The sequence below is a fragment of the Mytilus edulis genome, chromosome 4 (assembly GCF_963676685.1).
Source record: "Mytilus edulis chromosome 4, xbMytEdul2.2, whole genome shotgun sequence".
NCBI lineage: Eukaryota > Metazoa > Mollusca > Bivalvia > Mytilida > Mytilidae > Mytilus > Mytilus edulis.
In genome coordinates, this window is record NC_092347.1 from 60202571 (window position 1) to 60219859 (window position 17289).

At 32.2% G+C, this 17289-nt stretch overlaps 1 protein-coding gene across 1 annotated transcript; it reads left to right on the forward strand.

The window, feature by feature from the left end:
• The first annotated feature begins 1290 nt into the window (after window positions 1-1290).
• LOC139521935 (putative ammonium transporter 3) lies at window positions 1291-15490 on the forward strand. Its single transcript, XM_071315696.1, has 7 exons — window positions 1291-1757; window positions 3355-3904; window positions 6453-6524; window positions 7170-7229; window positions 8048-8273; window positions 11749-11916; window positions 14761-15490. Exons 1-7 carry the CDS (start codon window positions 1628-1630, stop codon window positions 15085-15087), a joined length of 1533 nt encoding a protein of 510 aa, XP_071171797.1. The 5' UTR covers window positions 1291-1627; the 3' UTR covers window positions 15088-15490.
• Window positions 15491-17289: the final 1799 nt, after the last annotated feature.

The following is a 17289-nucleotide window of genomic DNA, read 5'->3' on the forward strand; positions in this document are numbered from 1 at the left end:
TAATAAAAAAAAAAACAACTATCAAACCATCATTTTAAAGGTCAGTTGACATGCGCCACTTCATGGGTACAGTACATGGTGAATTTTTAATGTATGATGAACGATCTATCTCTTAGATATACATATAGCTACGGTCTACTTAATATACAAATTTCTTCTAGTGGTGTCCGTTTGTTTTTAATGGCATTGTACATGTATTAATCAACTACGAAATTCAATACTTTATAAAATGAATCATAAATGCTATCTTCAAGAAAAGAGAAAAGACCAAAAAAGAGAAAAACGTAAAAAGATGAAAATTGTTATGAAACTACTAATGTACAAAAAATGTATGAACATGCGAATAGTTATCAAAGGTACCAGGATTATAATTTTGTACACCAGACGCGCGTTTCGTTTACATAAGACTCATCAGTGACGCTCATATCAAAATAGTTATGAAACAAAACAAGTACAGACAGAACATAGGTTTTAGTTTAGATAAAAATACAATAGGATGAAATTTTACCTAAAGAAAAACACACAGTAATCTTAAATAAAACACACCAAACCTTCAATTCAAATCGATGTATCGTACAGAGTTTTAGAAAAATTCTGATATTGAGTGTCTGTAGTCAACATGTTTTAAGCTTTATCATCACCATGTATTAGTTTTCTCGTTTGAATTGTTTTACATTGTCTTATCGGGGCCTCTTATAGCTGACTATGAGGTATGGGCTTTGCTTATTGTTGAAGGCCGTACGGTGACCTATAGTTGATAATGTCTGTGTCATTTTGGTCTTTTATGGATAGTTGTCTCATTGGCAATCATACCACATCTTCTTTTTTATATATGCTATAAGTTTCAATATTTGTTCTTGCATTTCAAATTTATTTAAGTTTAACGGACTTTTTATTTTTCTAATGTCACTTTTAAAGACTAACAGAATCAACTTGTTATGGAAAAGCACAGTGAATTTATATCAAATGTTTTAAAGAGGTGAAACTCTAATAAATTATTTCTGTTGTTGTTTGGCAAAGTTGATTGACATAGTTATTCCTGTTTTTGGTTTTACGAAACATTTCTTTGTCAGTTTCCTTTTTTTTTTTATTATTATCATCAAAAATGGTATCAGTGTTATATTCATTGCTATTATCTTTATTCTCTAAATTTGATTTAGATATATCGTAATTTCTATATTAAAGAGATGCTTCTAAAATTGAGTACTGGAGGCCTTTTAAATTAGTTACTGATCTGTCTCCAAGATACTTAAAGGATAAATGATCGATAATCAACCGTAGTTTGAATAAATGATGTGTAGTATAAATTTAATTCAATAGATACCGATCTTTGAACAGTACACTATAGATTTTGAAAGATTGAATTTGAAAATGAATAATGGGTAGTATAAATCTAATTCAATAGAGACAAATATATAAACAGTACATTATGGATTTTGAAATATTGAATTTGAAAATAATGAAAAATTCAACAAATTCGAATCATGTTCTTTACGCTACATGAATATGGCAAATAATTCTATTCAAAAAAGACACGGATCTATAAACAGTACACTATGGATTTTGAAAGATTAAATTTTAAAATTAGGAAAAATTCTACAAATTTGAATCATGATCTTCATGCTGCATGAATATGGCAAATAATTCAACTACAGCTTTAGACTCTGATGGTGCCGTAGCTATTGTAAATAACTTAACATGGGACGATGCAACGTGGATATTAACCAGTTCTTTCATTATTTTCACTATGCAATCAGGTAGGTTTTGTTGGACAATTTTACCTTTATAACAGTTTATTTCATTGTTGTATTGTAGTATTTTCGTTGTTGAATTGTTTAGTAAATAACTATCAATTGGACTATAACATATACATGTAACGTAATCATCTGGAAATGAGGGAAAATGCTACCTACCGTTCAACCTACCATGTCAGGTATAATAAGTTTGGTGTGATAGCTATTTTTAATATAAAAGGGAATATATGGTATGACTGCCTATGAGATAACTCTCCACAAGAAACCAAATGACACAGAAATTAACAACTATAGGTCACCATACGGCCTTCAATAATGAACATATCCCATACCGCATAATCAGCTATAAAAGGCCTCGAAATGAAAAATGTATAAAAAATCAAATTAGACAACTAACGGCCTAATTTATGTACAAGAAATGAACGAAAAACAAATATGTAACACATAAACAAGCAATAACCACTGAATTACAGGCTCCTGACTTGAGACAGGCACATACATACAGAATGTGACGGGGTTAAACATGTTAGCGGAATCCCAACCCTCCTACTACTACCACATTTTTATTGTCCCCTTCTCTATGGTACATGAAGTAGATAGACATGTACTCAGTGGTAGCCTTATATCTTTGATGAATGTGTACATCAAAGTGAAGCTTAACAAAATCAAAGGGAACATGTTTCTTACGTCGTAACTACAACCCCCTTCCCTTTTCATGAATGTGACCTACCGAATTAGACTATTTACCGGGTTTGTAATAACATGAGCAGCACGACGGGTGCCACATGTGAAACAGGATCTGCCGGAGCACATGAGATCACCCCCAGTTTTTGTGGGGTTCGTATTACTCAGTCTTTAGTTTTCTCTATTGTTTCTTGTGTGATATAATTGTTTGTCTGTTTGTCTTTTTCATTTTTGTCATGAAATTGTCAGTTTGTTTTCGATGTATGAATTTGACTGTTCCTCTGGTATCTTTCGCCCCTCTTGTATTACATTTACCCCGACAACAACAACCGCACACTGTTCAAACATAATTTGAAAAAGAAGGATAACAATGGCAGAAACTATTTTTAAGTCTAACCCCACCATCATGAAGTGGTTGACCGATACTATATATCTCGGTGTCTCAACTCACCATCGACATAAATTCTCATTCTTATGTCATTAGACACCAGCATAATCGTCTAATCTATAATTTTACTGATTGTGTCCTGTTCCCGGTTTTTCCTGGGTGACTTAGGAATCGCATTGCGGGCGAATGATGGATAGCAGGAGACGTTTTCCCTGTCGACACATCCTGTCTCGCTTCTATAGGATTTACTGCAATTCCCTTCGTATCTGGTTGTGTTCATTTTGATAAAATAATAAAAAAAAATTGAAAACAACACGTTTATAATCCTGGTACCTTATATAATAAATATGTAGAAGAAATAAAAAAATTACATAGCTTTTTCTGTATTTGATTAACGAAACTATTGTCACTTTTATATATAACATTGTGTTGATTGTTAGATATTAAGTTTAAAACTGAGAAGATACATCAATATCACCTCATTTAGATTTTGCCATAAAACATTTTCCTTAGCTGATCTTTTCACAGGTTTTGGGCTCTTAGAATCCGGTGCCGTGACCAGGAAAAATGAGGTAAACATAATGATTAAAAATGCTGCCGATGTTATATTTGGTGGCATTAGTTACTGGATGGTAGGATTTGGAATAAGTTTTGGAAAAGACGAAGGATCAAATGGATTTATTGGAGTAGGATATTTTTTCGTTGACTCTAATGGCCCGGATATGGGTCAGTTATTTGCAACATTTGTCTTTCAGTTATCATTTGCAACCACAGCAACAACTATAGTGTCCGGTGCAATGGCTGAACGAACTAAATTAACATCCTACATGGTATACAGTTTCTTTAACACTTATGTTTACTGTATACCAGCGCATTGGGTGTGGGACAAAAATGGATTCTTGAACAAATTAGGATGCGTAGATATTGCAGGGTCAGGAGTTGTACATCTATGTGGAGGAACGGCTGCATTGGTAGCTACGTATTTGTTAAAACCTCGTACAGGAAGATACGAGAATGAAGAACAACGACCTATATTAGGAAACCCAGTCAATACAATACTTGGATTATTTATGTTATGGTGAGTTTTGTTTTACACCCAATTTTGTGAAAACCTACAAGTGAAAAAATGATTTCCAGTGTAAAGATAATTTGCTTCACTAAAAGTATAATATACACGTACTCATGAATGCTACTTCACTAAAAGTATAACATACACGTACTCATGAATGCTATCTTTTAATTTACTTTAATGCTATTTAACATATATGAATTGAACTCACAATCAAAAAGTTATGCATGAAACTTTTTTGAGATTTGAGTTGCTTATACATCCTTTTAAGAAAATAATTTGTCGCAAAAAACATCGAATAATACCTCTTTTATATTATTTTCTCATTTAAATTATATTTTTTATCGAGATGGTTAATACAAACCGAAAGTTAAGTAAATGCATCATAGATACTTCAAATTTAACAGACAAAAGAACTACAAAATTTTAATGAGTTTTTATACCGTCTTATTGAAACTTTTTATAAGAATTTAAATGCATTTTTGTATCATATACATATAGATGAGGGTGGTAAAGGGTTATTTTCGTGCAACGTGTTTTGCAATTTTTCTTTCACGTGAAGCCGTGAATATGGTTCGTTATTCACCGTGTTTCGTGAAATCGGTAAAAAGGTTAACGTGCAAGACGTTTTTAATTGTTCGTTCATCGTGAAATGAAAATTTTATTTCGCGTTCTTCCACGCAGATAACCCCCTTTATGCCCCGCATAGATCTAGCGACGCAAGCTGCAATATGAAAACCCATATTTTAGAAAAGTGATATAGAAATAAACGAACACTTTCATTAAGTGATATCATGTCAATGCTCTATTAATTGTCATTCAAAATGGGAAGGATATGTACTCCATTGCCTATATCAAAGAATGGCTTGATATGGAAATCAATTAGGACTCTGCATATCGGAAATTCATTAATGTATGCTTCTGAAGTCGTCGACAAAATGATCAAAGACTAATTGAAAAAAAGGCGAAAACATGAAAAGGTTAAAGAACTAATATCACATACATGCACATAAATTGGAGGGTTGGAAAAAAAGTCCTTTATATATATATAATGATATTTAAAATGTTTTTATCGTTGTCCGACTTTATCCTCATTTTGCTTTCAATTAGAATTTAATATTCAAATGATATCTGATTATCTTTTACAAACGATCATCTAATTTCTGACATAAAAAAAGAGTGCTAGTCATGGATAGTTACCTAATTAAAATATAAATATTCTATGAATTAACTTTCTGAAACAAAGTCATGTTTCCTTAAACATTGGCACCCGCAGTCCAAAATGAATGCTCAAAAGGAGCCCCAAACTCATGTTGAGAAACAATTGCTCAAAACGACTCGAAATCCATGCTATGGAACCATTGCTTAAAGGAGCCCACGGCAAATTTAGGATTGGCGTTTTGTCATGAATTTTTTTTTATTCTACGTATTTATCCATAATGCAGCAAGCAAATTAGTTTGAAATTCAAAAGTGCACACATAACATTTAAGCAGATAACCTGTACAATCTAAATCATATCTCTTTCATCTTACGCAAAGCAAATTCTGAAATTTTATAAAAAAAAAACCAGTCTTTTAGAAAGTATCTCCATGTCCTTAACTTTCGTTGCATAGACTTAACTGCTGTATTATGGAATAATTTTATGCTTTTTTTTTAAAACCTGTTGCCATGTAAAAGATTGTCAGATTCATTTTTTTTAATTGTGCTACGTATTTGTTAGTTTTATCTTTTGGTAATAATAATGTTTATCTTCGGATTTTGGTTTTTGAACAACTATTGGTTTTGATACTAATAATTACGAGTTCGGCTTTATTTTTGAGCCCTTTTAGAACTGTATTCAGCGTTTGAGTAATATTTTGTGCTCCCAAATATGTTGGAATCGAGCATCACTGAAGGACCTTAATTCAAAGATTCGTATATGATGCAATAACATTGGTACCCTTAATATTATTTTTTATCCAATGGGTCCATACCTTTGCTGGTTGAATGTTAATCCGCGAGGAAAACGATGTAATGCAGATAGTGTGTATTACAATTAAGATTGGTATAAAATTTCGAAATCATTTTAAATTAAGAAATATATTTCCCTCATGCATAGCTCTGATTTGTTGTCATCGTTTGTAATTACTGGGTTTGAAGTCATAAAACTTTGCTCAGTGCTCGGAGCACAAAAATCATGCTCGAAACATGAACTCCAATATTTTGATTGGTTGATTTTCGAGTACGAGTACAAAAAACTGACTCGAAAGTTTTATGACCGCAAGGCCTGCTTTGTTTGAATATATCGGCTCTTCAACGTTTGAACTATAGTTTTGAATTACTTTTTTTGTACCTCGAGCATCACTGAAGGGACATTAATTATCGAAATACGCATCTTGTATTATGGAAATTTTTAACGGTCATGGTATGGTTTAACTTAATCATTTCTTGTTGGTGTTCAGTTTATTATGGAAATTTGATGAACATATGAATCCAATGTATATGAAATCACTAGGGTGCAAATACGATAACTGCATAATTTCCCCATAGTTCAAATATGACTAATTTATTTTACAGGTGGGGATGGCTTGGGTTTAATTGTGGAAGTACTTTCGGAATATCAGGAGGTAAATGGAAGCTAGCTGCCAAGTACGTATACATTTCGATTAATATCATCTAATATAAAAAAGAAGTAAATATTTTAAAATATTTTCTTTCAACAAAACTAACGGTCTTTTCCCCGGAAATTTGTGAGATGGTAAGTGTTTGGACATATGCGCGTAGTGAAATTGACCCAAATACTAATAAGCGCATTTTGAACGTCAAAGAAATAACTTTCTACTGGAGATAATGGCGGCAGCAACCAGATTTGGTTGCAGTTTCGTAATTTATAGACATATTATAAAATCAAAAAGGTCTTGAGACACAAAACATGCAACACAAGTGTAATTTCTCATATTTAATTCATTATAATACTTATTATTATGTTTTCCTTCATCAAAAATTAATTTCCTAAATTATCTTGAAAAAAGTGGTTATATTTTCTTTGATCGTCGCAATAAGTTTGCAATAAAAACAGCCGTCGGTTTTCCTATTTGAAATTTTTTACACTAAGCATTTTGGCACCCTTGAAAGCTTGCTGTTCGGAATGAAACAATGCTCCGTGTTGAAGGCCGTACTTTGACCTATAATTGTTAACTTTCACACATGGTGACTTTTATGAAGAGTTTTGTTGTGTGGCATATTTTATGTACATTTTTACGTGTGGCCTATAATATACATTTTGCATTTTAGATCAGCTGTTATAACCATGAATGGATCTGTAGGCGCAGGATTTGCTGGTATTGTTTTAAGGTAATTACCTTTTTTTCTCTTATTTTAATTTTATAAACTCCTAAAAGATACCGGGCTACTATAGTACACAAAATGCTTTTTTATATATTAAAATGCATCATCTAGGCCTCAATTACGCAGTTGAAGGGCATTAAAAGTACAGAAAAACAAAATTTGAGAACTGTATTATCCCACGTGCTCTTGCATTCATTTAATATTATATTCATTCAGAGCTTTTTTTGCTACTTAAGGTAGCACAATACAAAGATTTTATAACTCCAACTCCCAAGTTTTGAAATGCTGTAACTGCCTTAATAATGCTTGAAAATTTATAAAAGAGGTAGTTTTGGATAGCTAACAGATTGCACTTTCAAATTAATGCAATGTTAGTATTATGCGACAATTATGTAACCAATTATAATGTTAACTGTGTCTAAAATATTTTTCACCAATTTCCACTTTCAAATGAAATTAGCTTCCTATTATCAACCCTAGAGGGTTGATTTTACTATATGTTGTTCCTATGGCCATTATCTACAATAGTGTGTCTTAGATTTAATTACATAATAATTGATTACATAATGATTGTATAATAAAAATATTGCATTCATTTAAAAGATTAATCTTTTATCTATCTATATAGTACCTCTTTTATTATTTTCTATGCATTCATAAGAAAGTTACAGCATTTCAAAGGTTAGTGATTGGATGTAAAAAAATCTTTGTATTGTGCTACCTTAAACTAAACGTGACGAAAGTATATAATCTTCTAGTTATTTTTTTTAATTTTTCAATGTCATTTATAAAAAAAATTGTAATAATTTATTTTTTATTTTTAGTGTAATTTTATACAAGGGTAAATATGATGTTTCAACAATAGTTAACAGTGTCTTAGGTGGGATGGTTGGTGTTACAGCAAGTTGTGCAGTTATACGACCGTGGGAAGCTGTGATAACGGGTGCTATTGGTGGTATTTTAAGTGTATTCGGAACAAAACTACTTGACAAGATGAAACTTGACGACCCTGTTGGTGCAATTTCTGTCCATGGCGTATGTGGATTGTGGGTTTGTATTAAATTCAGTTTTTTGCTTAAATGAACTTTTAGAACATTAAATATCTCTGTTGTGAACAAATGCTACAATTAAATCAAAACCAACCAGATGCTCCGCAGGGCGCAGCTTTATACGACTGCAGAGGCTGAACCCTGAACGGTTGGGGCAAGTATGGACACAACATTCAAGCTGGATTCAGCTCTAAATTTGGATTATGATTAAATAGTTGACACAGTTTAGGTTTCGGACATAGAATGAATGTGGTCTAATGAACTTAAACTATTTTTTTTGCCTTTGAGCAATTAACTATGCTGTTGAATATTAATCCTCTCAAAAAAATATTTGAAGAAATTTTCTTTTTATTTATGAAATCTGAAATGAGAAAAATTTAACCCCCCCCCCCACCCCATTTTTTTTTGTCACATCCCCTGTCCCCTTTTCCAAAACTGATCTCAATTCAAATTTCTAATGGAGTTTGCAACAATAACTACTCATTTAAATACATCATAAAATATTAAAATGTAACAAAAGGTGCTTGTTATCACTGAATGATAAAGATTGTTTTAATTTATCAGTTGGTAGTAAAAGTGAAGATACATTGTATATTGTATAAAACAATGATTTAAGTTGATTCAACTACTATTCTGGACAAAGAAAGATAACTCCAATCAATTGAAAATTTCTTGCTATTGCACAATATTTTGCAATTAGATATTTCTTGCTATTGCGCAATACTGTGCAATTGAAAATATTTACAATTGCACAATACTGTGCAGTTGAAGATTTCTTGCTATTGCGCAATACTGTGCAATTGAAGATTTCTTGCTATTGCTGAATACTGTGCAATTGAAAATTTCTTGCTATTGCACAATACTTAATATAATAATTTTTGATCCTGATTTGAACCAACTTGAAAACTGGGCCCTTAATCAAAAATCTAAGTACATGTTTAGATAAAGCATATAAAAAAAGGCCAAGAATTTAATTTTTGTTAAAATCAAACTTAGTTTAATTTTGGACCCTTTGAACTTTAATGTAGACCAATTTGAAAACGGGACTAAAAATTAAGAATCTACATACACAGTTAGATTTGGCATATCAAAGAACCCCAATTATTCAATTTTTGATGAAATCAAACAAAGTTTAATTTTGGACCCCGATTTGGACCAACTTGAAAACTGGGCCAATAATAAAAAATCTAAGTACATTTTTAGATTCAACATATCAAAGAACCCAAAGGATTCAATTTTTGTTAAAATCAAACAACGTTTAATTTTGGACCCTTTGGACATTAATGTAGACCAATTTGAAAACGGGACCAAAAATTAAGAATCTACATACACAGTTGGATTCGTCATATCAAAGAACCCCAATTATTCAATTTTTGATGAAATCAAACAAAGTTTAATTTTGGACCCCTTATTCCTAAACTGTTGGGACCAAAACTCCTAAAATCAAACCCAACCTTCCTTTAGTGGTCATAAACCTTGTGTTTAAATTTCATAGATTTCTATTCACTTATACTGAAGTTATGGTGCGAAAACCAAGAACAATGCTTACTTGGACCCTTTTTGGCCCCTAATTCCTAAACTGTTCAGACCTTAACTCCCAAAATCAATCCCAACCTTCCTTTTGTGGTCATAAACCTTGTGTTTAAATTTCATTGATTTCTATTTACTCATACTGAAGTTATGGTGCGAAAACCAAGAATAATGCTTATTTGGACCCTTTTTTGGCCCCTAATTTCTAAACTGTTTGAACTAAAACTCCAAAAATCAATCCCAACCTTCCTTTTGTGGTCATAAACCTTGTGTCAAAATTTCATAGATTTCTATTTACTTAAACTAAAGTTATAGTGCGAAAACCAAGAAAATGCTTATTTGGGCCCTTTTTGGCCCCTTCTTCCTAAAATGTTGGGACCAAAACTCCCAAAATCAATCCAAGCCTTCCTTTTGTGGTCATAAACCTTGTGTTAAAATTTCATTGATTTCTATTCATTTTTACTAAAGTTAGAGTGCGAAAACTAAAAGTATTCGGACGACGACGACGACGACGCAGACGACGACGCCAACGTGATAGCAATATACGACCAAAATTTTTTCAATTTTTGCGGTCGCATAAAAAGAATTATTATTACCCTATTTCTATTTGATTTGTACATCTAAGACTTTCATTGATCCAATGGAAGAAAATGACACTAGGTATTAGATACTAAGTATAGTAATTTAGCAACTTTACCTGACCATATAGGAAAATAGGTATTTAGTCGGATCTTAACACGTACTTGTGATTTGGTTAAAACCGGTTTTGTTCAAAATATACGAAGAAATGTCGAAATGTTTAGGACTTAATTAAATCCGTATTTCGGTAGGATGGTGCAAGCATGCGATTTTTATTGCGTCTTACACTTTGAGAAGCGAAAAATCTTCAACTACTTTATTCAAATATTGTGTAAAAGCGTTAATTTTGAAAGTCAAGTGGCTCGAGTATTTTTCTGAGGAAGTTTTAAAAAATTGCAAAGAAATATTTTTACATTGGGTTAGCTTTCATTAGTCTTAACTATCTATAGATTAACAACTTTTGGTTATATTTATAATTTAGAATCATCATTGAAGGTGGGCAACGATTTCGCAGATAATTAATTGTATTGATGTGCCATTCGTATGCAAGAGTGACATTTCGTTGTATTATGTGCCAATTCGAAAAAGTTATGCGAGTATTCTCTCCCCTTAACAGGTTCATTATTTTATAATTAAGTTTAGGTTTCTGATATAATTTTGAATAATTACAAAATGTATCAATTCAATATAATTCAGTTTTTGTTATTGGTGTATCAAAAACATTGATGTACGAATATAGTTTCATAAATTTGAAACGTTTAAAATGATTACATACCAATATAAAGAACCGTTCATCATTTTTGAAAAAGACTATGAACGAAAATCGATTTATTTATCTTCCCTTGGTGACAGATTGATTGGGAAATGAACTAGCGTAATTTAATGGTAATCACAGAGAGGGACCAGCAAGCAATTTTTATTTGTAGCATATTCAACGTTAAAACAATTTCCCACTATAAACGAATGTTACTTTATACAAATATAAGGACTTTGTTAGCTAAATCTACAAATTTTATTAGATATTATGATTTTTTATTGCAATAGATTAATATGCTAGATATAGGACACTGAAATGAAAATCAACCTGCAAAGTCAATGGATAGGTTTAAAACATAATTTACTTCATAACTTTTTTATTTTCTTTTTCGGGGGCAAACAGTGACCTATACGGTCTCATTAAGTATAATCTATTTTTGGTGACCTGCAATATAAGAAAACAGTAGGTTTATTCATCAACCAGGTTTCACATCAGATTCATGTATTGATATCTTAGATATGTTATGATAGATTTCTATCATAATCATTTACTTTTGAATAAACATTGAAATCGTACTCTTTTCCAGAATTTACATTTATCTTTTTGACAGGGTATGTTAGCTGTTGGTATATTTGCACAGAAGGATAAATTTCAGAATTTGACAATGGGAAGAAACGGTCTAGTTCACGGTGGAGGGTTCTATTTATTAGGTGTACAGGTGTTTTCATGCGTTTCCATTATGACATGGTCGATATTTGGAACTTTTCTTATATTATGGGTAAGTAATCAAATATCTTAGTAGAAAGTAATCCGAAACTAACAAATCGTTTTCTTACAAGAGGAACTCACGGATCAGTAATGAGTCATACGAAATGCTATACATTAACGTGTATAAGAAAATTAATTGGAAAAAAAACAATCATCATATTTTGTTATAAACTTAGAACTATAAAGGAATAAAAATGAAGTTACTGAACATCAGTTTCATTCATCTGAATTTCAAATCACACATTCCCTATGTTACATTAAAGTATACAATTTTCTTTATAACTTTATTTATAAAGTTTTACAATCAGTTAGTAAGTGGAAGAACATATTCCATTATCCTTTAATTAAGTGGAAATGACAAATGGTCAATATTTGGGAATTAAAATTAAGACACATGCAAAACAAAACAAAAAAGAAGATTAAAACTATCCAAATGTGTCTTTATTTTTTATCTGAAATAGTTTTATTAGTTTAGAATGAAATTCATAACAGTGTAGCTATGGCCATTCATTTACTGGGGAAAATTAGGTGAACGTTCGTCTGTAATGCCCACTGCCCACGACGTACTTATCATAGAAATTTAAACTGTGAGGTCACCAAAGGTTCTAAACGCCTAAATAAAATAATTAAAAATACTAATCAGGAATAACCTTTGTAATTTGAAAATAAATAAAAATGGCCTTCAACACGGAGTCTTGGCTCACACCGAACAGCAAGCTATAAAGGTTGAATACTTAAAATTCTTTACTTGATTTTTTGTTATGGTTTGACCATCAATTTTCCTAAATTAATATGATATCGCACGTTCTTTCAGATTATTTTTTTTACTTAATTGGCTTTAAAAGTTACAATGCATGATGTCGTCTGTTTATGTAGTTCATATGTGTTTTTCGTTTCTCGTTGGTTTTCCCGTTTGAATGGTTTTATACTAGTAGTTTTGGGGCCCTCTATAACTTGCTGTTCGGTGTGAGCCAAGGCTCCGTGTTGCAGGTCGTACCTTGACCTATAATGGTTTACTTTTATGAATTATTACTTGGGAGGAGAGTTGTCTCATTGGCACTCATACCACATCTTCCTATATCTATCTATATCTATACATTTTTTTTCAACAAAAGAATACATCACAAGAATATAAGTTTTGTAAGAAACGTGAGAAATTGTGTTGGACTTGAAGATAAGGCAAAGTGACAAATATCTGAAAGAATGAATCGTTTTATTTTTACTGCCGTCCTTGACAGGACCATTCCCGATTAAAATTTGTCAAAAGTCTGATCAAGATCCTGTGAATCGTGGATGGAAATTCGATTTGTATTTTTCGCCAGGTAAAATTCGACCGAGTCTGTCACGACTGCGTCCCGATTCTACCGAATGTAATCCGACAGAGATCAGATAGTGACAAGACAGTGAACCGACGCTGACGGAAGTTATCCGTTCGAAAACTGTCGGCATAATCGGGATGATCGGGTACTGTCGGAACATAATCCTATCACGGTCCGCTCTATCGCATTGCAAACGGCTTTGTCTGGTCTCAGTCGTATTGTATTCTGTTATTGTCGGGACTTCTCCAGATCATTCCCGTTCCACAGGACACCGTCCCGAATACACAGAACATTGTTAGGAATTCGATCCGATACAGCAGAATCTGTCACGACAAAGGCACGATTGTAATCCGACTAGACGAAATCGGCTGAGTTTCCCCGAATGTTACGGGACGCACCTAACTGTCGGGGTGCTTTGCCGAACTATTCGGACCCTTCCCGACCAGTAGGAATCTGTTACGAACTAAAACGACTGCGTTCAGACAATAATAGGACATTCCAGATAATTGAGGATACTAATCCGACTTTTTCACTTTTCGTGTCGTATCGCTGTCTGATCTCAAACGGGAGCAATAATCGGCAATGTGTGAACCCCGCACTAAACAAAGAAATCAAATGATTTTTTAATTATCCAGAACTCTTCACAAACAAAACCCACATGTATACGCATTGAATAAATAGTAGGCCATTCTTAAATGATCACACCGTAGAAGTAGTTGTGCTCTTAATCAATGAGATATTTTGTGAATTAACCCCATCAACTTAATAGTTTTTTTTACAATGGATAAACCTATTTTTTTTTTTATTATTATTAAATAATATCATCTCTGAACATTATTATTCTTATAAATGACACGGTTGTATGTTATGATTATAATAAATATTTAAAACAAATTCCTTTCAAGCTTTGTAAAAAGAAAGTTTCATTTTATTTATCGGAATGTGTAACAAGTGAATATTTCAATCCCCACTGGAAGGCCTCTGACAGACTGGGTGAGCATAAAATCATAGCCGTTGACAAACAAGTTACAACCTACAAACGTTTTACTGTCGACCACACTGTTATGCAATTAGTTCTATGACAAGCACAATATACTAACATAAGTAACACTGGCTGTCTGATTATAAGAGAATTAACTACAAGTACGCACTGGAAAAAAGTAAAAACACAAAAATACTGAACTCCGAGGAAAATTCAAAAAGGAAAGTCCCAAATCAAATGGCAAATTCAAAAGTTCAAACACATTAAACGAATGGATAACAACTGTCATATTCCTGACTTGGTACAGGCATTTTCTTATGTAAAAAATGGTGGATTAAACCTGGTTTTATAGCTAGCTAAAGCTCTCACTTGTATGACAGTCGCATCAAATTCCATTACATTGTCAACGATGCGTGAACAAAACAAACAGACACAATAGGTAAAAATGTCTAAATTAGGGGTACAGCAGTCACACAAGTGGTTCATACTACTTTGATACATGATTCTAGCCGATTCCAGTTCTTATTTAAGACTGCATATCCTTATATTTTAGCCATTGAAGAAGACTGTTGGTATTCGACTGTCTCTAGAAGAAGAAGAATTAGGTGCAGATTTCGTGGAACACAATATAGACAGCAACAACAGAAATGATTCCAACATCATATTTTCGTCTAGACGTACCAGTCGAATTCCGTCATCAGTTTCAACTATAACAAAAGATAGCTCCGAAATTATCACAATTTCCGAAAACATTCAAAATGCAACAAATAGAACTGATCAGAACGAAAATAATGCTTTTTATAGGTTTCTTGATCAGGTTATAACAAAAATGAAAAGAAATCGTGAAATTGCACCTGCAGACGATATAAATTTGCTGTGAACTTGAACAAGCCTTTAATACGTTAGCTTACGATACAAGTAAGCTTTCTATACAGCAATGTATGAACTATAAAAATTAAATTGGTTTTAACTTGCCTTAAAGCAAAGATCTCTTTCATACCGCTTACAGAAAAAGTTATTCTATTATATTACAAGAAAGGAAACACCAGAAAAACCACCGTGTTTCGAATAACAATTCATACAATTTTTGTACCTTGAATTATTTTTATTTATGAAGTCATTGGTTTTCGATATTGAACATCTCAAAACATTAACTATACTGTTTCTTACACTGCACAGAGAAACACATTTGTAATATTAAGGAAGAAATGTTGGATGCAACTGTTTTATGTTTTCTGAGTCAGTAATAAAACATACCTCTATTTAAAGGAAAAACACTAAAAGGAACATATGACACTTGATTATTAAAATACCTAAAATCCAAAAACAAAAATTATCTAGATTAAAAGTTCTGGCACTCAACAAACTACAAAATCAAAGAACCTTACCAAGTTTGACCCCAGGTTACACATGGCTTTAGCATGAAACAAAATGACAACTTAGCTGGTTATTAAAGAAAGAAGTCAAATCAAAGGTTTTAAAATATTAAATGTATTCTCTATTTGTAGACTGGAATATTATTTTTGTTAAAAATATTATTTTGAGAATTATCAAGTTCTTTTTCTTTTTACAGCTTACTTCATACATTAAATTCCGACAACAGCATGCGAAAAAACGTTGTAAATGTTCTTCCTGTGTCTCCAAATAAAACGATACATGAAATATTGGAAATTCAATTGGTGTCTAATGATCTAACGTTGTAATGCTTTAACTGTCCAATAGCTTATACTTTTTCGGTTATGAGGCATATAAAACATTTTCAAAGATACCAGGCTTATATCTCATTCGCCGGACACGGTTTTGTCAACCACAATACAACCAGCATCAGCGCTCCTAATAAATCAGATTTGGAATGCCGTATCAATTGCGAAGTTAAAAGAGCATATAAAATCCAAAAATTCCCAAACAATGTGCTGAATCTGGCTAAGGCTTTAACGGGATGGGGAGGGGGGGGGAGGGGGGATGTGATTACTTTGAACAGAACATTTAAAAAAATGTCGAATCAATGGTATTTAATGTCGCCAGTGGACTACTGAATACAATTCTCATGATTCCTTTAGGAATGAAACGTCCACCAGCAGTGAAATCCACCAAGTTGTTATTTAAAATAATCTTAAAAGATGTCAGGCTTATAATCTAAAACGCAAAATCAAACTTTTACTGCGATTATTTAAGCCAGATAGAACCATTCATTTATAATAGCTAAAAAATTGTGAGGACATTTTTACATTTTCTTAAGTATAAGTAAACCTCAGGTGCTACTAAAAACGCTTATGTGGATTTCTTTGTAGAATATCAAAAAATCCTTATTTAACCCATATTTTTTCTTGTCTATCTTTATGAATATACGTAAAAAGTAGACCATTTCAGATGAGTTAAAAAGTGTTTTTCTTGACAGAAATTGCATTCGATGATTTCTCCCTCAAGTTTGGTACTCTCATAAGAGGTTCTAGGTAAATTAATATTTGCACGAAGGCATATGAGAGATGAAGAACATAGTGAAATGCATATTGCGGCCTAACCAGGGGAATCAGAGCTGCAGGAATTAGACAAAATATTTAGTTTTATATTATTAAAGAGTTATTGCCCATATATTGAGGAATGTTCATCGAAGTACGCCATAGTGCACTGGCAAGCTCGTGTAATATGATAAACTGATTTGGACAATATTCCTCAATAAAAGTTCAATTACCTTGTACTATTCCTTTTACACTAAATTCGTTTCTAATAGAAAAATGACCAACAGATAATCACTGTCTACACATAAAATGTCCTGTATATGAGAGAAAGTAGATACAAAAATAAAGGAAAGCAAATTCCTTAATATTGCAACTACTGGTGTTTTTTTTTATAGATAATATCCTTTTGAAAGATGTACCAATATATCGTAAGGGAAAACTTATTTGTAGTTTTAAACAAATGTAAAAAAAAAATAGGATTTTTAAAGAAATCAGAAAATATATCCATAATTTTTTTTAGGAGGACGACCAATAAATGAGTCAAAATCTTATAAAAGGGAAGTTGCTAAAACTTGTTTGCAATTTTTGATAATAACATCTTCCCTTAGCCTTATCGCTTTTGG